Source organism: Entelurus aequoreus, linkage group LG10 (assembly GCF_033978785.1).
Source record: "Entelurus aequoreus isolate RoL-2023_Sb linkage group LG10, RoL_Eaeq_v1.1, whole genome shotgun sequence".
Classification (NCBI taxonomy): Eukaryota; Metazoa; Chordata; class Actinopteri; order Syngnathiformes; family Syngnathidae; genus Entelurus; species Entelurus aequoreus.
In genome coordinates, this window is record NC_084740.1 from 56,678,578 (window position 1) to 56,703,442 (window position 24,865).

The 24,865-nt window shown below is 40.0% G+C and overlaps 1 protein-coding gene across 7 annotated transcripts in view; it reads right to left on the reverse strand.

The window, feature by feature from the left end:
* Positions 1-3,477: 3,477 nt before the first annotated feature.
* srpk2 (SRSF protein kinase 2) overlaps positions 3,478-24,865 on the reverse strand; it is a 196,333-nt gene continuing 174,945 nt past the window's right edge. For 4 of the 7 annotated variants that reach the window (XM_062061263.1, XM_062061264.1, XM_062061266.1 and 1 more), the window contains 2 exons: positions 19,861-19,953; positions 3,662-4,625 (listed from right to left, as the gene is read on the reverse strand). In XM_062061263.1, coding sequence (XP_061917247.1) covers positions 4,441-4,625; positions 19,861-19,953 — 278 coding nt within the window. In that variant the 3' untranslated portion in view covers positions 3,662-4,440. Of the gene's footprint in view, positions 4,626-19,524; positions 19,618-19,860; positions 19,954-24,865 lie in introns of all 7 variants that reach the window. The other 3 variants (XR_009827538.1, XM_062061262.1, XM_062061265.1) reach the window with 3 other exon arrangements.

A 24,865-nucleotide genomic window follows, 5' to 3' on the forward strand; every position in this document is an offset into this window, starting at 1 on the left:
AATAAAGACATTACACCAAACAAGGTAGAATTACAACAGTCATGTTTTTACATTTAAATAGGCTGACCATACGTCCTCTTTTCCCCGGACATGTCCTCTTTTGCGGGGGTGTCCGGGCGGGGTTTCTTAAATGCCTCAAATGTCCGGCATTTTGAATTAGGGTTGCGTGTATTTTCAATGTACGTCCAGGGTTAAGTTAAGAAGGGGTTAAAAAAAACAAAACTGAAGGTGCGCACACGTAGCAACATTTGTGAGGGAGGGGCAGAGACACAGAGCGAGAGAGACATCCATCCATCCATCCATTTTCTACCGCTTATTCCCTTCGGGTGATTTGCGGGAAAAGTATTTGTGTTTTCGTCCTGGCCGTGACACATGGGAAGCAGAATGCACTGTGTGCAAAGCAAGAACGTATGTATTTGTGGCAAATAAAGGGGCCAAAGATCTACAAGCCCATATCGACACTACAAAGCACAAAACAGCTGTGCAGGGCGAGAGCTCGTCTGCTGTTTTTTGTTTGAATTTAATTAACTTGTTTTGAGGCATTATTTAAGTTTACATTATACACAAGAGGTTATTTTGAATATTTCTACCTCTGCAATTTTTTTTCCAAAACTGTGAATGTTACAGAATATAAGTGTGACTTATTTTGTTATACTGTCAAGTAGGGATGTCCGATAATGGCTTTTTGCCGATATCCGATATTCCGATATTGTCCAACTCTTTAATTACCGATACCGATATCAACCGATATATACAGTCGTGGAGTTAACACATTATTATGCCTAATTTGGACAACCATGTATGGTGAAGATAAGGTACTTTTAAAAAATAATAATAAAATAAGATAACTAAATTAAAAACATTTTCTTGAATAAAAAAAGAAAGTAAAACAATATAAAAGCAGTTATATAGAAACTAGTAATTAATGAAAATGAGTAAAATGAAGTGTTAAAGGTTAGTACTATTAGTGGAGCAGCAGCACGTACAATCATGTGTGCTTACGGACTGTATCCCTTGCAGACTATATTGATATATATTGATATATAATGTAGGAACCAGAATATTGATAACAGAAAGAAATGGGGGAGGGAGGTTTTTTGGGTTGGTGCACTAATTGTAAGTGTATCTTGTGTTTTTTATGTTGATTTAATAAAAAAACAACAACAAAAAAAACGATACAGATAATAAAAAAACCGATACCGATAATTTCCGATATTACATTTTAACGCATTTATCGGCCGATACGGACATCCCTACTGTCAAGCAGTGTTGGCGTTAAAGCACTTCTTGTGTCTTTTTAACGCATTGAAATCAGAAAGGACGCAGATTATTATTATTATTATTTAATTTTTTTACCATTTGCGGCCCACAGCTAATGTTTTAAAGGCCCACGGCACATTCTAAAAATACTATTAAAATAAACAAAAACATAACAAAAGTGAAATAAAAAAGCTTAAAGGTGAAATGTAATTTAGAAAAAGTTGCAATGTTGACTAATAAAACAAAGCTGTTTTTTTTTTCTTTCAAACGGTCATTGCTCAAAACATAATATTGAATCAAAATCAATGTTATTATGAATTATTGACCTATCCAAGGTTCCCATTACTTCACATCAAATATTACACTAAGAACATATGCGGTCCTCTCCAAGGTTTCTCATAGTCATTCACCGACGTCCCACTGGGGTGAGTTTTTCCTTGCCCGTATGTGGGCTCTGTACCGAGGATGTCGTTGTGGCTTGTACAGCCCTTTGAGACACTTGTGATTTAGGGCTATATAAATAAACATTGATTGATTGAACATAAACAAAACTAAAACATTTTGAAATGATGGATAGATGTGAAGTTGATGTAGACTCCAGAGATTTAAATATAAAATGTATGTATGCCCTGGCACACCATTATCATCAATTCATCACCCAAGCAAAACACTTTTATACTGAAATAAATACACCTACAACTTATTAAATAAAAACATAGAAAAAACTAGCAGCAGCGGTAAAGTTTAGATCCATGAAGGAAAGAAGAAAGTGAATGAATGTTTATAACTGAATACATTTACATATGTATACACATTTGTTTTCTTTTGTATTATTTTTTTTTATGAATTAAGTAACGTTTATGACAACCTTTTTCCAAAACACAATATAGAATGTGAGATATAACAGGATAATGCATACATTTGTCATTTGTTTTCAAAACACTTACAAAAAAGTGGGACCCCAAAAATGTACTGTGGGACCCCATTTTTATGACTTGATGGGGTCCCTGGGACCCCGTTTTGAAAATTCCTAGCGCCAACACTGCTGTCAACAGAGGAGAAAAAATGCTTTATTTAAAAATATATATTATTTATAAAGCAAGTTTGACTATCATTGGCAAATGTTCCCCTAGTCCCGGCCTGGGCGTGCTGCCCGCCTTGGCACGCATATATGTGTCCTCTTTTTGGGGTTTCAGAATATGGTCAGCGTACATTTAAAGTCATTGAGGTATGACCTCTACTAACCCACAGTATGACCTCTACTAACCCACAGTATGACCTCTACTAACCCACAGTATGACCTCTACTAACCCACAGGCCACAATGTGGGGAAATACTGTGAGTAGTTGAAAAGTACTTTTTTCATGTCTTGTGTTGCCATATTTGTCCTTACACACTAAAAAAGACCTCATTACTTGGGAACACGCATGTGCTTCAATATATTCAGAATAAAGGGAATCCAGGAGAAGCTTGTGTTGTTTTCAGGAAGTAGACTGCACCCACCACACTACAGTGAGGGCTTCACCCAGGAAGTAGACTGCACCCACCACACTACAGTGAGGGCTTCACCCAGGAAGTAGACTTCCCCCAGGAAGTAGACTGCACCCACCACACTACAGTGAGGGCTTTGCCCAGGAAGTAGACTGCCCCTACCACAATACAGTGAGGGCTGCCCCCAGGAAGTAGACTGCACCCACCACACTACAGTGAGGGCTTCACCCAGGAAGTAGACTGCACCCACCACACTACAGTGAGGGCTGCACTCAGGAAGTAGACTGCACCCACCACACTACAGTGAGGGCTGCACTCAGGAAGTAGACTGCACCCACCACACTACAGTGAGGGCTGCACCCAGGAAGTAGACTGCACCCACCACACTACAGTGAGGGCTGCACTCAGGAAGTAGACTGCACCCACCACACTACAGTGAGGGCTGCACCCAGGAAGTAGACTGCACCCACCACACTACAGTGAGGGCTGCACTCAGGAAGTAGACTGCACCCACCACACTACAGTGAGGGCTGCACTCTTCATTCTTATTCAACAACTTTCCAAATCCATTTTTGAAAATCCTTCAAAATAACATTTATCCATCCAAGCCATAATCTTTAAATAGAATTATTATACATTGCGACAATCGATTTGAATGGAGACTCTCAATTCTGAATGGAATGGTCACCTCAGGGATAAATGGAATCAAATGTTTATGTGGAAAGATTCAGTGTATTTGTTTAGCATTTTATTGTAATCTGTCAATGAAAAACACAAAGGACACACTTGAGGAAGAACAGTCAGCAGCTGAGAGGAACTTAAGGAGGTTTTTGGTGCCAGAAAAAAAATCAAATATCACATACTATTATTGCGAAAACTTGATTTTGTTCTTCTTCTTCTTTTTTTTGGGGGGGGGCAGCACTGTTCAGCTAAGGAGGGAGTAAAAAATTGTAACGATAAATATTAATCAACAGGAATAATTATAATAACAAGGAAAGAAAATACTATAATAGACAAAACACAATTTCCGCAGAAGATTCTATCACAACAGCCATTTTTTTCCCCCACATTTTCTTTTTTTAAATGAATTAAATAGTTTTCTTAAAAAATATCTCACCATTTACTTATACTTGTTTTTTTTATTGCAATTGCAAAAAATAGGCAACCGGACTAGTCGTGATAATGTGAGTAAGCAGCCTTGCAGTACTCACGTTGGGCCGCCAGGGGGAGGCATAGAGTCACCCTCCCAGGAATTCTTCTCCAATTAAGAGTTTGGAATGATGCTCGTGTGCGTTGCCAGATCTGAGTCTTATGTACAAACTTGTCAAATTCCTGAAGGACAAGGACCGCCCACTTTGTGTTGTGGGCAAAGAAGTGGCATTTAAACGGAGTGAAGTATTCCCGCTCAAGTTCCAGTGTGGCGCCCCCTCCTGGAGGGATCATGCATCTCTGGGAGGCCATTGTGGGAGCAAGAAGTCCATGGCAGGTGGAGCTGGGCAGTAATCCAGGTGGAGTCTTGAGGAGCAGCTCTCGGGATGTTCCGGAAGACCACAAAGTCTTAATGAGCTTGTGTTGACGTTCCGCTGGGGACAACATTGAAGGGCTACAGTACCACAGGCTGCCACTGGGGGGGGACAATGTTGAGGGAGCAAAGGAAAGGAGGAGGTGGAGGTGGAGGGGTCCTAAGGACTAGGAGTTGAGCCACGGGTGGTTGAGGCATTCGCCCGCCGACGCCCTCTTCTCGGGCACCATCTCCAGCATGGGCAGCAGGAAGTGGGCGAAGTGGCTGGCGTCCTCGTGCGACCAGCCGTACTTCTCCACCAGCACGTCGAACAGTGACCAGGGCTTCAGCTTAGTGATGTGGCGCAGCTCGCCTGACAACAAATACACATTTTCTTTCCAATCACTAACCTGAGTGCACTGATCATGCAAGTCCAGCACACTAGAAACAAATGCTCCCAATCACTAACCTGAGTGCACTGATCATGCAAGTCCAGCACACCAGAAATAAATGCTCCCAATCACTAACCTGAGTGCACTGATCATGCAAGTCCAGCACACTAGAAACAAATGCTCCAAATCACTAACCTGAGTGCACTGATCATGCAAGTCCAGCACACTAGAAACAAATGCTCCCAATCACTAACCTGAGTGCACTGATCATGCAAGTCCAGCACACTAGAAACAAATGCTCCAAATCACTAACCTGAGTGCACTGATCATGCAAGTCCAGCACACTAGAAACAAATGCTCCAAATCACTAACCTGAGTGCACTGATCATGCAAGTCCAGCACACTAGAAACAAATGCTCCCAATCACTAACCTGAGTGCACTGATCATGCAAGTCCAGCACACTAGAAACAAATGCTCCAAATCACTAACCTGAGTGCACTGATCATGCAAGTCCAGCACACTAGAAACAAATGCTCCAAATCACTAACCTGAGTGCACTGATCATGCAAGTCCAGCACACTAGAAATAAATGCTCCCAATCACTAACCTGAGTGCACTGATCATGCAAGTCCAGCACACTAGAAATAAATGCTCCCAATCACTAACCCGAGTGCACTGATCATGCAAGTCCAGCACACTAGAAACAAATGCTCCAAATCACTAACCTGAGTGCACTGATCATGCAAGTCCAGCACACTAGAAATAAATGCTCCAAATCACTAACCTGAGTGCACTGATCATGCAAGTCCAGCTAAATGCTCCAATCTACCAGCTGGACATAAGCATACAACATTGCCTGTGGCTGTAGACAACCTCCTGTTGCAGCATCTTTAGAAAAATGTTGTGACTAGTGACTAACACCTGTTGTTTTTTACAAGCACCTGATCAGTGCTACTAACGCTGACTAAGCAGTTATTATTAACACTGACTAAGCAGTTATTATTAACACTGACTAAGCAGTTAGCGCTGACTAAGCAGTTAGCGCTGACTAGCAGTTATTAACGCTGACTAAGCAGTTAGCGCTGACTAGCAGTTATTAACGCTGACTAATGCTGACTAAGCAGTTAGCGCTGACTAGCAGTTATTAACGCTGACTAAGCAGTTAGCGCTGACTAGCAGTTACTATTAACACTGACTAAGCAGTTAGCGCTGACTAAGCAGTTATTATTAACACTGACTAAGCAGTTAGCGCTGACTAAGCAGTTATTATTAACACTGACTAAGCAGTTAGCGCTGACTAAGCAGTTATTATTAACACTGACTAAGCAGTTAGCGCTGACTAAGCAGTTAGCGCTGACTAAGCAGTTATTATTAACACTGACTAAGCAGTTATTATTAACACTGACTAAGCAGTTAGCGCTGACTAAGCAGTTATTATTAACACTGACTAAGCAGTTAGCGCTGACTAAGCAGTTAGCGCTGACTAAGCAGTTAGCGCTGACTAGCAGTTATTAACGCTGACTAAGCAGTTAGCGCTGACTAGCAGTTATTAACGCTGACTAATGCTGACTAAGCAGTTAGCGCTGACTAGCAGTTATTAACGCTGACTAAGCAGTTAGCGCTGACTAGCAGTTACTATTAACACTGACTAAGCAGTTAGCGCTGACTAAGCAGTTATTATTAACACTGACTAAGCAGTTAGCGCTGACTAAGCAGTTATTATTAACACTGACTAAGCAGTTAGCGCTGACTAAGCAGTTAGCGCTGACTAAGCAGATAGCGCTGACTAGCAGTTATTAACGCTGACTAAGCAGTTAGCGCTGACTAGCAGTTATTAACGCTGACTAATGCTGACTAAGCAGTTAGCACTGACTAGCAGTTATTAACGCTGACTAAGCAGTTAGCGCTGACTAGCAGTTATTAACGCTGACTAATGCTGACTAAGCAGTTAGCGCTGACTAGCAGTTATTAACGCTGACTAAGCAGTTAGCGCTGACTAGCAGTTATTAACGCTGACTAAGCAGTTAGCGCTGACTAGCAGTTATTAGCGCTGACTAAGCAGTTAGCGCTGACTAGCAGTTATTAACGCTGACTAAGCAGTTAGCGCTGACTAAGCAGTTAGCGCTGACTAAGCAGTTAGCGCTGACTAGCAGTTATTAACGCTGACTAAGCAGTTAGCGCTGACTAGCAGTTATTAACGCTGACTAAGCAGTTAGCGCTGACTAAGCAGTTAGCGCTGACTAGCAGTTATTAACGCTGACTAAGCAGTTAGCGCTGACTAGCAGTTATTAACGCTGACTAGCAGTTATTAACACTGACTAAGCAGTTAGCGCTGACTAAGCAGTTAGCGCTGACTAAGCAGTTAGCGCTGACTAAGCAGTTAGCGCCCTCTGTCGCTGCCTGCATCTTTTCTACTAGACTTGGAGCATTTAAGTATTTGATGCCATTGTTGCTTTGGAGCGGAGAAAATACAAGCTGGACAAACACTGGACACTTCATTAGGTACACCAGTCATTCTACTGAACCATGATGCCCGGTGGGATACCTGGTCGTCATCTACAACCGTGCTTGCTTATCCTTAGAATATTTCATGCAGCTTGGTGTACCTAATGCAGTGGCCCATATGCGGGATCTGCACAATTAGTACGACAACATGCTTTATATGCGTGTGTGTGTGTGTGTGTGTGTGTGTGTGTGTGTGTGTGTGTGTGTGTGTGTGTGTAAATGGTAAATAAAAAGAGAATACAACAAATCATTTTCAACTTCTATTCAATTGAATAGACTGCAAAGACAAGATATTTCATGTTTTTGTTCTTTTTTGCAAATATTAGCTCATTTGGAATTTGATGCCTGCAACATGTTTCAAAAAAGCTGGCACAAGTGGCAAAAAAGAGTGAGAAAGTTGAGGAATGCTCATCAAACACTTATTTGGAACATCCCACAGGTGAACAGGCAAATTGGGAACAGGTGGGTGCCATGATTGGGTATAAAAGTAGATTCCATGAAATGCTCAGTCATTCACAAACAAGGATGGGGCGAGGGTCACCACTTTGTCAACAAATGCCTGAGCAAATTGTTGAACAGTTTAAGAAAAACCTTTCTCAAGCAGCTATTGCAAGGAATTTAGGGATTACACCATCTACGCTCCGTAATATCATCAAAAGGCAGCTAAGCCCGGGACCTTGGATCCCTCAGGCGGTACTGCATCAAAGAGTGACATCGGTGTGTAAAGGATATCACCACATGGGCTCAGGAACACTTCAGAAACCCACTGTCAGTAACTACAGTTGGTCGCTACATCTGTAAATGCAAGTTAAAAATCTACTATGCAAAGCCAAAGCCATTTATCAACAACACCCAGAAATGCTTGGCTGGGCCCGAGCTCATCTAAGATGGACTGATGCAAAGTGGAAAAGTGTTCTGTGGTCTGATGAGTCCACATTTCAAATTGTTTTTGGAAACTGTGGACCAAAGAGGAAAAGAAGCATGGGGACTGTTCTAGGGTGTAAGTGTAAAAGGCAGCATGTGTGATGGTATGGGGGTGTATTAGTGCCCAAGACATGGGTAACTTACACATCTGTGAAGGCACCATTAATGCTGAAAGGTACATACAGCTTTTGGAGCAACATATGTTGCCATCCAAGCAACGTTACCATGGACGCCCCTGCTTATTTCAGCAAGACAATGCCAAGCCACGTGTTACATCAACGTGGCTTCATAGTAAAAGAGTGCGGGTACTAGACTGGCCTGCCTGTAGTCCAGGCATTGAAAATGTGTGAAGGCTAAAATATGAGAAGGGAGACTGTTGAACAACTTAAGCTGTACATCAAGCAAGAATGGGAAATAATTCCACTTCAAAAATGTGTCTCCTCAGTTCCCAAACCTTTACTGAGTGTTGTTAAAAGGAAAGGCCATGTAACACACTGGTAAAAATGCCTTTTTTGCAATGTGTTGCTGCCATTACATTCTAACGTCATGATTATTTGCAAAAATAAACAAAGTTTCTCAGTGTGAACATGAAATATCTTGTCTTTGCAGTCTATTCAATTGAATAGAAGTTGAAAAGGATTTGTTGTATTCTCTTTTTATATAGCATTTACACAACTTCACTGCTTTTGTACTTTTGTATGAATATACTGTATATACAGTATACACACACACACACACACACACACACACACACACACACACACACACACACACACACACACACACACACACACACACACACACACACACACATATATAAATATATATGTGTATATACATATATGAGATTGAATCATGCTGGAGGAGGCCACAGATGACAACATGAAGCCACAGATGACAACATGAGGCCACAGATGACAACATGAGGCCTGTGGGAAGCAGATCAGAATCATATCCATATTTAAGTGTTACTTCTTTCTAAACTCCTATAGTCATATAAAGAACAGCTAGTATTCTTCCTTCTTTTGAGTCTCATAGTAAGGTGTTGGCCTTCTAGATTGGAATGTGTCAGAGTAGAGATAACTCGGAGTAGTCTAAACAAAGGGAGTGGGGGCGAGGAACAGAGGGAAGATCACTGGACTTCCGGGGGTGTGAGGGGAGACCGAGCTAGACCGATCTGGACCGGGCTGGGGAACGCTGGTGTGCTGGATTGGTCTCACGTTTGTCCTCTAAGCTTGGAGAATAAACCACAAAATACCAATTACTGCCTGTTGATTGAATATAAACATCAGCTTATGTGCCATAAAAAGAATCTGGGAGAGACTAGCAATTTGAATTCCCCATTGGAGGAATGCTGGACAACGCAACAGGCCATAGATGACAACATGAGGCCACAGATGACAACATGAAGCCACAGATGACAACATGAGGCCACAGATGACCACATGAGGCCACTGATGACAACATGAAGCCACAGATGACAACATGAGGCCACAGATGACCACATGAGGCCACAGATGACAACATGAAGCCACAGATGACAACATGAGGCCACAGATGACCACATGAGGCCACAGATGACAACATGAAGCCACAGATGACAACATGAGGCCACAGATGACCACATGAGGCCACAGATGACCACATGAGGCCACTGATGACAACATGAAGCCACAGATGACAACATGAGGCCACAGATGACCACATGAGGCCACAGATGACAACATGAAGCCACAGATGACAACATGAGGCCACAGATGACAACATGGGGATCCTCAGGTGTCTCCAGACTGGTTTTGAGCACCAGGTGAGTAAAGTCTACCATCATCCTTGTAGGGCCAAAAGTTATGTACATGAAAACATCTGAATTTTTATTTTTTATAATTTGTTGAAAAGATTTACTAGACTGAACCTGAAAACAAATAGTGTGCACTTTCTTTTGATTCCACTAATGTGTTTGTCACAGGTGTGGTCTAGTTGTTTGTCACAGGTGTGGTCTAGTTGTTTGTCACAGGTGTGGTCTAGTTGTTTGTCACAGGTGTGTGTTTGTCACAGGTGTGGTCTAGTTGTTTGTCACAGGTGTGGTCTAGTTGTTGGTCACAGGTGTGGTCTAGTTGTTTGTCACAGGTGTGGTCTAGTTGTTTGTCACAGGTGTGTGTTTGTCACAGGTGTGGTCTAGTTATTTGTCACAGGTGTGGTCTAGTTGTTTGTCACAGGTGTGGTCTAGTTGTTTGTCACAGGTGTGGTCTAGTTGTTTGTCACAGGTGTGGTCTAGTTGTTTGTCACAAGTGTGGTCTAGTTGTTTGTCACAGGTGTGGTCTAGTTGTTTGTCACAGGTGTGGTCTAGTTGTTTGTCACAAGTGTGGTCTAGTTGTTTGTCACAGGTGTGGTCTAGTTGTTTGTCACAGGTGTGGTCTAGTTGTTTGTCACAGGTGTGTGTTTGTCACAGGTGTGTTCTAGTTGTTTGTCACAGGTGTGGTCTAGTTGTTTGTCACAGGTGTGGTCTAGTTGTTTGTCACAGGTGTGGTCTAGTTGTTTGTCACAGGTGTGGTCTAGTTGAGCTCCTGACTCACCTGGGACACACCAAGTCCCCACCTTTAGTGGTGTGATGAACACCACCTTCTCCAAGGACATGATACCAGGCTGACCACCAGTAGCTGGACAAGGCTTCGCTACACATCTTCAAATAAACCCTGGGCCTGTATTTCATGGAGGAGGCATCATTGACGCGGCCCCGCCCCTAGGGAGATGATCTTGTCCCGTGTGTATGCCACCACGTCACAGAGGGCAGAGGCTTTGCTACACATCTGAAAATAAAGCCTGCAGCTCTGCCAACTTAAACTACACACTGTTTTTATACATCAAGTATGCTAAGCTAGCAGGATTTTGCTGTTAAAATGTAATGTTAGCATTGTAGCTCACATAGCTATGCTAGTGTTGCTAACATCTGTGTCCTGCTATCCCTCTGCTTAATGTTGTCTTATATTAATGTTGTCTTATATTAATGTTGTCTTATATAAATGTGTCCTGCTATCCCTCTGCTTAATGTTGTCTTATATTAATGTTGTCTTATATTAATGTTGTCTTATATTAATGTTGTCTTATATAAATGTGTCCTGCTATCCCTCTGCTTAATGTTGTCTTATATTAATGTTGTCTTATATTAATGATGTCTTATATTAATGTTGTCTTATATTAATGTTCCATCCATCCATCCATCCATCCATCCATTTTCTACCGCTTATATGTTGTCTTATATTAATGTTGTTTTATATTAATGTTGTCTTATATTAATGTTGTCTTATATTGATGTCTTATATTAATGTTGTCTTATATTAATGTTGTCTTATATTTATGTTGTCTTATATTAATGTGGTCTTATATTAATAATGTCTTATATTAATGATGTCTTATATTAATGTTGTCTTATACTAATGTTGTTTTATATTTATGTTGTCTTATATTAATAATGTCTTATATTAATGTTGTCTTATATTAATGATGTCTTATATTAATGTTGTCTTATATTAATGTTGTCTTATATTAATGATGTCTTATATTAATGATGTCTTATATTAATGATGTCTTATATTAATGTTGTCTTATATTAATATTGTCTTATATCAATGTTGTCTTATATCAATGTTGTCTTATATCAATGTTGTCTTATATTAATATTGTCTTATATTAATATTGTCTTATATTAATGTTGTCTTATATTAATGTTGTTTTATATTAGTGTTGTCTTATATTTATGTTGTCTTATATTAATGTGGTCTTATATTAATAATGTCTTATATTAATGTTGTCTTATATTAATGTTGTCTTATATTAATGATGTCTTATATTAATAATGTCTTATATTATGTTGTCTTATATTAATGATGTCTTATATTAATGTTGTCTTATATTTATGTTGTCTTATATTAATGTTGTCTTATATTAATGTTGTCTTATATTAATGATGTCTTATATTAATGTTGTCCTATATTAATGATGTCTTATATTAATGTTGTCTTTTATTAATGATGTCTTATATTAATGTTGTCTTATATTAATGCTGTCTTATATTAATGTGGTCTTATTTTAATGTTGTCTTATATTAATGTTGTCTTATATTAATGTGATATTAATGTTGTCTTATATTAATAATGTCTTATATTAATATTGTCTTATATTAATGATGTCTTGTATTAATGTTGTCTTATATTAATGTTGTCTTGTATTAATGATGTCTTATATTATTGTTGTCTTATATTAATGTTGTCTTATATTAATGATGTATTATATTAATGATGTCTTATATTAAGGCATCAACAGTGGGAAAGGGATTCATATGGCCCCATTCGAGCGATGGATATCTTAAAATGTACTATTCCAACTTTGACCACAGCATCAGTTGCAATGATCAGTGGTGCTTTCTATCATTTTCAGTAGACTGCATTGCAAAATGATAAACCCCCCTCCTTCCTCTCATGCGAGATCCACCCAGGAATGGGGCCATTTGAAACTCTTGCCTACTGTATATACTGTATATAGTGTATATACTGTATATAGTGCATATACTGTATATATTGTATATAGTGTATAGTGTGTATACTGTATATAGTGTATATACTGTATATAGTGTATATACTGTATATAGTGTATATGCTGTACATAGTGTATATACTGTATATATTGTTTATAGTATAAAGTGTATATAGTGTATATATTGTATATAGTGTATCTAGTATATATAGTGTATATACTGTATATAGTGCATATACTGTATATATTGTATATAGTGTATAGTGTATATACTGTATATAGTGCATGTACTGTATATATTGTATATAGTGTATATACTGTATATAGTGTATACTGTATATAGTGTATATACTGTATATAGTGTATATGCTGTACATAGTGTATATACTGTATATATTGTATATAGTATATAGTGTATATAGTGTATATATTGTATATAGTGTATATAGTGTATCTAGTATATATAGTGTATATAGTTGGAGTGACAGTGTATATTTTACAAGTGGATAAGTTATAGAGACAAACAGCTGATTAGCATTAAAGGGAACGTGCACTTTGATTGTTCACATCCATCACGAGAGACAAGAAGACAAAATGTGTTTTCTTATTTTCCACATTCTAACATGTAAACATGTTTTCTTATTTTCCACATTCTAACATGTAAACATGTAAACATGTTTTCTTATTTTCCACATTCTAACATGTAAACATGTTTTCTTATTTTCCACATTCTAACATGTAAACATGTAAACATGTTTTCTTATTTTCCACATTCTAACATGTAAACATGTAAACATGTTTTCTTATTTTCCACATTCTAACATGTAAACATGTAAACATGTTTTCTTATTTTCCACATTCTAACATGTAAACATGTAAACATGTTTTCTTATTTTCCACATTCTAACATGTAAACATGTTTTCTTATTTTCCACATTCTAACATGTAAACATGGGCTCCTTCTTGGTAGCTAGCAGTGCAGCTAATGTTAGCAATCAATTCTACCTCTAAATCACTTTCAAATGCATTGAAAAACTGTCAACAATACTTCATTTATGTTGTGTAACCTGAATAATAACCAAACTGTTTGTAACACACAACACTAATACAACAGTGAAGAACATGAACAATCATATTAGAGTATGTGTAAAGTATTATTCCATGTGTTGTTTGTACACAGCTAGCCAGACAGTGTATGTAGTAGGGGACGTTTCCTGTTCATTTGGGGTGAGCAATCCATTTATGTCAAAATAGCTAGTCTCCAAATTCCACATTTGCAGCTTTAAGTGACTTTCATTTCACTTTATCGACTCCCGTCTGCTCCAACCTTTCACCCTCTTATCCATGCTTGCTTCTACAAGCAGCACTTCATCCTCAATATACTCAGCTTCAAAAAGATAAGGTTGTGAATCCTCAATTGTCCAAAAATAGTCGTCTTCCTTGTCTGTTACTAAGTCTGTCATGATTAGACCATACACAAGTGTTTGATTCCGGAAGTAGGAACACATGTTATGGAATTAAAAATCAATGCGTGGAATAAATCAGCCCCGGAAATTATTGCAATTATTAAAATAAGGTAAATATTGTACATATTATATATTGTTATGAAGGTGTCTGTTACTACATTATATATATACTTGCAGTGTGTATATTGTACATATTACATATTTTTATGATGGTGTCTGTTACTACATTATATATATACTTGCAGTGTGTATATTGTACATATTACATATTGTTATGAAGGTGTCTGTTACTACATTATATATATACTTGCAGTGTGTATATTGTACATATTACATATTGTTATGAAGGTGTCTGTTACTACATTATATATATACTTGCAGTGTGTATATTGTACATATTACATATTGTTATGAAGGTGTCTGTTACTACATTATATATATACTTGCAGTGTGTATATTGTACATATTACATATTGTTATGAAGGTGTCTGTTACTACATTATATATATACTTGCAGTGTGTATATTGTACATATTACATATTGTTATGAAGGTGTCTGTTACTACATTATATATATACTTGCAGTGTGTATATTGTACATATTACATATTGTTATGAAGGTGTCTGTTACTGCATTATATATATACTTGCAGTGTGTATATTGTACATATTACATATTGTTATGAAGGTGTCTGTTACTACATTATATATATACTTGCAGTGTGTATATTGTACATATTACATATTGTTATGAAGGTGTCTGTTACTACATTATATATATACTTGCAGTGTGTATATTGTACATATTACATATTGTTATGAAGGTGTCTGTTACTACATTATATATATACTTGCAGTGTGTATATTGTACATATTACATATTGTTATGAAGGTGTCTGTTACTGCATTATATATATACTTGCAGTGTGTATATTGTACATATTACATATTGTTATGGTGTCTGTTACTACATTATATATATATACTTGCAGTGTGTATATTGTACATATTACATATTGTTATGAAGGTGTCTGTTACTACATTATATATATACTTGCAGTGTGTATATTGTACATATTACATATTGTTATGAAGGTGTCTGTTACTGCATTATATATATACTTGCAGTGTGTATATTGTACATATTACATATTGTTATGAAGGTGTCTGTTACTACATTGCAGTGTGTATATTGTACATTGATGGAGGGCTATGAAGTGACATCTTACATATCGTGTTTAAAAGCCTACAAAAAGGAGGTGTGTTCTTGTCTCTCATAAAGATTATGAACAAAGTCAACAGTCACAAAAAGCTGAGTTTCTATTTCAAGTGACACACACTTCCATCCTCATAGTGATGTGAACAACACACACTTCCATCCTCATAGTGATGTGAACAACACACACTTCCATCCTCATAGTGATGTGAACAACACACACTTCCATCCTCATAGTGATGTGAACAACACACTTCCATCCTCATAGTGATGTGAACAACACACTTCCATCCTCATAGTGATGTGAACAACACACTTCCATCCTCATAGTGATGTGAACAACACACACTTCCATCCTCATAGTGATGTGAACAACACACTTCCATCCTCATAGTGATGAGAACAACACACTTCCATCCTCATAGTGATGAGAACAACACACTTCCATCCTCATAGTGATGTGAACAACACACTTCCATCCTCATAGTGATGTGAACAACACACTTCCATCCTCATAGTGATGTGAACAACACACACTTCCATCCTCATAGTGATGTGAACAACACACTTCCATCCTCATAGTGATGAGAACACACTTCCATCCTCATAGTGATGAGAACAACACACTTCCATCCTCATAGTGATGAGAACAACACACTGCCATCCTCATAGTGATGTGAACAACACACACTTCCATCCTCATAGTGATGAGAACAACACACTTCCATCCTCATAGTGATGAGAACAACACACTTCCATCCTCATAGTGATGAGAACAACACACTTCCATCCTCATAGTGATGAGAACAACACACTTTCATCCTCATAGTGATGAGAACACCACACTTCCATCCTCATAGTGATGTGAACAACACACACTTCCATCCTCATAGTGATGTGAACAACACACACTTCCATCCTCATAGTGATGTGAACAACACACTTCCATCCTCATAGTGATGAGAACAACACACTTCCATCCTCATAGTGATGAGAACAACACACTTCCATCCTCATAGTGATGTGAACAACACACTTCCATCCTCATAGTGATGTGAACAACACACTTCCATCCTCATAGTGATGTGAACAACACACTTCCATCCTCATAGTGATGAGAACAACACACTTCCATCCTCATAGTGATGTGAACAACACACTTCCATCCTCATAGTGATGTGAACAACACACTTCCATCCTCATAGTGATGAGAACAACACACTTCCATCCTCATAGTGATGTGAACAACACACTTCCATCCTCATTGAGATGAGAACAACACACTTCCATCCTCATAGTGATGTGAACAACACACTTCCATCCTCATAGTGATGTGAACAACACACTTCCATCCTCATAGTGATGTGAACAACACACTTCCATCCTCATTGAGATGAGAACAACACACTTCCATCCTCATAGTGATGTGAACAACACACTTCCATCCTCATAGTGATGTGAACAACACACTTCCATCCTCATTGAGATGAGAACAACACACTTCCATCCTCATAGTGATGTGAACAACACACTTCCATCCTCATAGTGATGTGAACAACACACTTCCATCCTCATTGAGATGAGAACAACACACTTCCATCCTCATAGTGATGTGAACAACACACTTCCATCCTCATAGTGATGTGAACAACACACTTCCATCCTCATAGTGATGTGAACAACACACTTGCATCCTCATAGTGATGAGAACAACACACACTTCCATCCTCATAGTGATGTGAACAACACACTCTTCCATCCTCATAGTGATGTGAACAACACACACTTCCATCCTCATAGTGATGTGAACAACACACTTCCATCCTCATAGTGATGAGAACAACACACTTCCATCCTCATAGTGATGAGAACAACACACTTCCATCCTCATAGTGATGTGAACAACACACACTTCCATCCTCATAGTGATGTGAACAACACACACTTCCATCCTCATAGTGATGTGAACAACACACTTCCATCCTCATAGTGATGTGAACAACACACTTCCATCCTCATAGTGATGTGAACAACACACTTCCATCCTCATAGTGATGTGAGCAACACACACTTCCATCCTCATAGTGATGTGAACAACACACACTTCCATCCTCATAGTGATGTGAACAACACACACTTCCATCCTCATAGTGATGTGAACAACACACACTTCCATCCTCATAGTGATGTGAACAACACACACTTCCATCCTCATAGTGATGTGAACAACACACTTCCATCCTCATAGTGATGTGAACAACACACTTCCATCCTCATAGTGATGTGAACAACACACTTCCATCCTCATAGTGATGTGAACACACACTTCCATCCTCATAGTGATGTGAACAACACACTTCCATCCTCATAGTGATGTGAACAACACACACTTCCATCCTCATAGTGATGTGAACAACACACTTCCATCCTCATAGTGATGTGAACAACACACTTCCATCCTCATAGTGATGTGAACAACACACTTCCATCCTCATAGTGATGTGAACAACACACTTCCATCCTCATAGTGATGAGAACAACACACTTCCATCCTCATAGTGATGTGAACAACACACTTCCATCCTCATAGTGATGTGAACAACACACTTCCATCCTCATAGTGATGAGAACAACACACTTCCATCCTCATAGTGATGAGAACAACACACTTCCATCCTCATAGTGATGAGAACAACACACTTCCATCCTCATAGTGATGTGAACAACACACTTCCATCCTCATAGTGATGTGAACAACACACTTCCATCCTCATAGTGATGAGAACAACACACTTCCATCCTCATAGTGATGTGAACAACACACTTCCATCCTCATAGTGATGTGAACAACACACACTTCCATCCTCATAGTGATGTGAACAACACACACTTCCATCCTCATAGTGATGTGAACAACACACTTCCATCCTCATAGTGATGTGAACAACACACTTCCATCCTCATAGTGATGTGAACAACACACTTCCATCCTCATAGTGATGTGAACACACACTTCCATCCTCATAGTGATGTGAACAACACACTTCCATCCTCATAGTGATGTGAACAACACACACTTCCATCCTCATAGTGATGTGAACAACACACTTCCATCCTCATAGTGATGTGAACAACACACTTCCATCCTCATAGTGATGTGAACAACACACTTCCATCCTCATAGTGATGTGAACAACACACTTCCATCCTCATAGTGATGTGAACAACACACTTCCATCCTCATAGTGATGTGAACAACACACTTCCATCCTCATAGTGATGTGAACAACACACTTCCATCCTCATAGTGATGAGAACAACACACTTCCATCCTCATAGTGATGAGAACAACACACTTCCATCCTCATAGTGATGAGAACAACACACTTCCATCCTCATAGTGATGAGAACAACACACTTCCATCCTCATAGTGATGTGAACAACACACTTCCATCCTCATAGTGATGTGAACAACACACACTTCCATCCTCATAGTGATGTGAACAACACACTTCCATCCTCATAGTGATGAGAACAACACACTTCCATCCTCATAGTGATGTGAACAACACACACTTCCATCCTCATAGTGATGTGAACAACACACTTCCATCCTCATAGTGATGTGAACAACACACACTTCCATCCTCATAGTGATGTGAACAACACACTTCCATCCTCATAGTGATGTGAACAACACACTTCCATCCTCATAGTGATGTGAACAACACACTTCCATCCTCATAGTGATGAGAACAACACACTTACATCCTCATAGTGATGTGAACACACACTTCCATCCTCATAGTGATGTGAACAACACACACTTCCATCCTCATAGTGATGAGAACAACACACACTTCCATCCTCATAGTGATGTGAACAACACACACTTCCATCCTCATAGTGATGTGAACAACACACACTTCCATCCTCATAGTGATGTGAACAACACACTTCCATCCTCATAGTGATGTGAACAACACACTTCCATCCTCATAGTGATGTGAACAACACACTTCCATCCTCATAGTGATGTGAACAACACACTTCCATCCTCATAGTGATGTGAACAACACACACTTCCAACACTATTTGAAAGATGAAGTAATACAAGATGGGACCTTTAGGTAGCTTGAGTCCCCTGCAGAGTTCCTCAGGCCCCGCCCACTGACCCCACAGGCAGTCTTTGAAGGTTAACTTTACTTTGAAGGTTGACTTTACTTTGAAGGTTTACCTTTCTTGGAGAAAAACTCTCGGCTGAACTTCCCGTCTAGGAAGACTTTGCGTGGGACCTTCCCGAGGAGCTCCATGATCAGAGCGATGTGGTCTGTGCCCACCACCACATACGTCACAGAGGGGAGGGGACACACCATTACAGCATGCACACACACACACACATTACAGCATGCACACACACACATGCTGGAGACAGACACACACTTCCGCCATGATGGAAGAAATGAGACACATTTAAGTGTCATTGCTAGTCCATGTGGGACGTCCATGTGTCTCTGCCCCCCCCCCCCCCATCACAGCTGTCCCCCATCACAGCTGTCCCGCCCAGTGCTACCTCTTCTGTTGAAGAACTCCCGGGAATATTTTCCAGAGAGTGCAAAGTGCCTGGGAATACATCCCAGCAGCTCTATGATGTGGGCTATGTGGTCTAGGAGGAGTCAGAGGGAATGTAGACAAGGCAAAGAGATGGAGATGGTCAATGAATTAGGGACAAGGAGAAAGGAGAGAGAAGGAGAGAGAGAAGGAGAAACATCAGTTGTAAGACAAGCTAACACTTTTGTCTGTGTAGAACATCCATCCATCTATTTTCTACTGCTTGTCCCTTCCGGGGTCACAGGGGGTGCTGGAGCCTATCCCAGCTGCATTCGGGCGGAAGGCAGCGTACACCCTGGACAAGTCACCACCTCATCACAGGGCCAACACAGGTGCATGTCTTTGAGGAGGGAGGGGCCTATCCCCAGGTGCATGTCTTTGGAGGCGGGAGGAGCCTATCCCCAGGTGCATGTATTTGGAGGTGGGAGGGGCCTATCCCCAGGTGCATGTCTTTGGAGGTGGGAGGAGCCTATCCCCAGGTGCATGTCTTTGGAGGTGTGCATGTCTTTGGAGGTGGGAGGGGCCTATCCCCAGGTGCATGTCTTTGGAGGTGGGAGGGAGGGGCCTATCCCCAGGTGCATGTCTTTGGAGGTGGGAGGGGCCTATCCCCAGGTGCATGTCTTTGGAGGTGGGAGGAAGCCGCAGGTAACCCAGGCAGTGACGGGGAGAACATGCAAACTCCACACAGAAAGATTGAACCCAGGACCTTCTTATTGTGAGGCACATGTACTAACCCCTGTTCCACCGTGCTGCCCATGTAGAACACATGTGGAATATTAATTTGACCTGCTAACCAGTGGGGGCGCCATTTTTTTTAACACATTTTTAAAAAACATCTATTATGTTTAGAATTTGCAGTTAAAATCCAACAAAGAAAAGTACATTTTGAATACTGTTTTATCTGTTTATCTATCCAGTTGCTACTTTATTTTATAACTGCTGGGGGCGCCATTTTTTGAAACCCAATTTTTATTTAGAATTTGTAGTCAAAAAAACATCCATCCATCCATTTTCTACCGCTTGTCCCTTTTAGGGTCGCGGAGGGTGCTGGGGCCTATCTCAGCTGCATTCATGCGGAAGGCGGGGTACACCCTGGACAAGTCACCACCTCATCACAGATAGACAACATTCACACACTAGGGAGCATTTAGTGTTGCCAATCAATCTATCCAATTTTTAATACTGCTCAAAATTGAAGTTAAAGTCAAATAAAGAAAACACAATTTTAAATGATTTAGTGTATCTATTAATCCATTGATTATGTTAACATATTATCTTATAACCAGCAAGGTGGACATTTTTTAAAACCCATCTTTTTTTTTTGAATTTTCAGTTAAAATCAGACAAAGAAATCAACATTTTTAATACTGTTTTATCTATCAATCTATTCATCTATCTATCCAGTTGCCACGTTATTTTATAACCGGTGGGGGCGCCATTTTTTAAAACCCAATTTTTATTTACAATTTGTAGTAAAAAAAAAACAACTAATTTTTAATACTGCTCAAATTTTACGTTAAAGTCAAATAAAGAAAACAACATTATAAAATTGTGTATCCATCAATCTATTGATTGAGTTAGCATTTTATCTCATAACCAGCAAGGAGGACATATTTTTAAAACCCATCTTTTTTTTAATAATTTGCAGTTAAAATAAGACAAATAAAACTACCTTTTAATACTGTTTTATCTCTCTATTTATCTGTCTAGCTTTATCTATATGTTTGATCTATTTATGTGTCTATCTTTATCTATATGTTTGATCTATTTATGTGTCTATCTTTATCTATATGTTTGATTTACTTATGTGTCTATCTTTATCTATATGTTTGATCTATTTATGTGTCTATCTTTATTTATATGTTTGATCTATTTATCTGTCTATCTTTATATCTTTATTTATATGTTTGATCTATTTATGTGTCTATCTTTATATGTTTGATCTATTTATGTGTCTATCTATTGAGTTGCCACTTCATTGTATAACCTGTGGGCACACCATTTTTTTAAAACCCAATTTCTATTTAGAATGTTTTTAATATTGTTTATCTATCTCGTGATTGAGTTGCCACTTTATCTTATAACCTATGGGGGCATCATTTTTTAAAACCCTTTTTTTTTTTTTTTTTTAGAATTTGAAGTACAAATCAAGCAAAGAAAACAACAATTTAAAATGGTTTAGTTCATATATCTGTCAATCTTGTGACTCAGTTAACATTTTTTTACAATTTGCAGTTAAAATTAGACAATTAAAATCTGCTCTATCTATCCATCCATCTCCATATATACTCTATTGTAGTTATATAGTTGCAATTTGATCGTGTAACCTGCGGGGGGGGGGGGGGGGGGGGGGGCTGTTTCATAACTTGCAGCTCCGATTGAAGAAAGAAGAATTCAGCCTTCATGTTGGCTTTTGTCATCTTTCTATCAATCTTAGTGATGATGCCAGTGTGAAGGTGAAGTAAGAGCAGCAGAATTAAAAAGACAAGAGTTTATAGATTGACAGTGGATAGAGAGTGGGGTGGGGGTTAATTAAGACTCATTTACATGTTTGTGTGCTTGTTTTGCATATACAGCGGAACCTGCAAAGTTCAAAACATCTACCAGACTTCAACTCGTTGAGCTTTAAAATGTGACAGCAGCTTACAGTGGTTAACAATGCATCATCCATTGGTGACTAGTTGTGTTAACAATGGTTAACAATGCATCGTCCATTGGTGACTAGTTGTGTTAACAATGGATCGTCCATTGGTGACTAGTTGTGTTCACAATGGTTAACAATGCATCGTCCATTGGTGACTAGTTGTGTTAACAATGGATCGTCCATTGGTGACTAGTTGTGTTAACAATGGTTAACAATGCATCGTCCATTGGTGACTAGTTGTGTTAACAATGGATCGTCCATTGGTGACTAGTTGTGTTCACAATGGTTAACAATGCATCGTCCATTGGTGACTAGTTGTGTTAACAATGGATCATCCATTGGTGACTAGTTGTGTTCACAATGGTTTACAATGCATCATCCATTGGTGACTAGTTGTGTTAACATTGGTTAACAATGCATCGTCCATTGGTGACTAGTTGTGTTCACAATGGTTAACAATGCATCATCCATTGGTGACTAGTTGTGTTAACATTGGTTAACAATGCATCGTCCATTGGTGACTAGTTGTGTTCACAATGGTTAACAATGCATCATCCATTGGTGACTAGTTGTGTTAACATTGGTTAACAATGCATCATCCATTGGTGACTAGTTGTGTTAACAATGGTTAACAATGCATCGTCCATTGGTGAGTAGTTGTGCTAACATTGGTTAACAATGCATCGTCCATTGGTGACTAGTTGTGTTAACATTGGTTAACAATGGTTGTGTGACAGTTACGGATGTTCAAATGTTACGTAAAACAAATTAGAATGTTTTAAAACAATTTTTTGCGATGCCGTCATAAAATGAAGGCAACAAAGAAAAGTGTGATGATAACCACAGAAGCAGAAATGAAAAAGTACTAAATCATTCTGAAAATTCCTTCCTGTTCTCTCTTCACTTTTACTTGAGTTTGACACTTGGTTGCCAACATGAAAATGTTGCCTGCCAGAAGCAATTGGCTGACTTTACATGACATGACCTTATTTTACAGCCCCGACTTTTTCCCTATGCTTTGAACCCTGCGGCTTATAAAACGGTGCGGCTAATTTGGGGATTTTCCTTGGCTAACGGCCATAATGTTTTATATTCAACAAATAGTTTTCAACACCGACAGAGACACTAGCTGCGTTTCCACTGCAGTTTTTTTTGCTAAATAAAAGCATTTGCGACTTGTAGGTGTTTCCTTTAAAGGGTGTTTTGCGTCATGAGCTGCAATTCTCGTAAAATCTCATCCCGCAAGACTCCATTGTGAGGAAGATATTGCAGCCACTGCAGTAGAAGACCAAGGCAGCGGGTGATGGCTCAACTTCCTTGACACTTGTTGGGTCTCTCCGAGCCTGCGGGTCGCCCTCTATTGCGGAGAAGGGACCCGTGAGACCAACCCGTTAGACCACCCGTGAGACCACCTGTGATACCACCCGTGAGACCAACCCGTTAGACCACCTGTGAGACCAACCTGTGAAACCAACCCGTTAGACCACCCGTGAGACCAACCTGTGAGACCAACCCGTTAGACCACCCGTGAGACCAACCCGTGAGACCACCCGTGAGACCAACCCGTTAGACCACCCGTGAGACCAACCCGTGAGACCACCCGTGAGACCAACCCGTGAGACCACCTGTGATACCACCCGTGAGACCAACCCGTTAGACCACCCGTGAGACCAACCTGTGAGACCAACCCGTTAGACCACCCATGAAACCAACCCGTGAGACCACCCGTGAGACCAACCCGTGAGACCAACCCGTTAGACCACCCGTGAGACCAACCCGTGAGACCAACCTGTTACACCACCCGTGAGACCAACCCGTGAGACCAACCTGTGAGACCACCCCGTGAGACCACCCCGTGAGACCAACCTGTGAGACCAACCCGTGAGACCACCCGTGAGACCAACCCGTTAGACCACCCGTGAGACCAACCCGTGAGACCACCCGTGAGACCAACCCGTGAGACCACCTGTGATACCACCCGTGAGACCAACCTGTGAGACCAACCCGTTAGACCACCCATGAAACCAACCCGTGAGACCACCCGTGAGACCAACCCGTGAGACCAACCCGTTAGACCACCCGTGAGACCAACCCGTGAGACCAACCTGTTACACCACCCGTGAGACCAACCCGTGAGACCAACCCGTGAGACCACCCGTGATACCAACCTGTGAGACCACCCCGTGAGACCACCCCGTGAGACCAACCTGTGAGACCAACCCGTGAGACCACCCGTGATACCAACCTGTGAGACCACCCCGTGAGACCAACCCGTGAGACCACCCGTGATACCACCCGTGAGACCAACCCGTGAGACCACCCG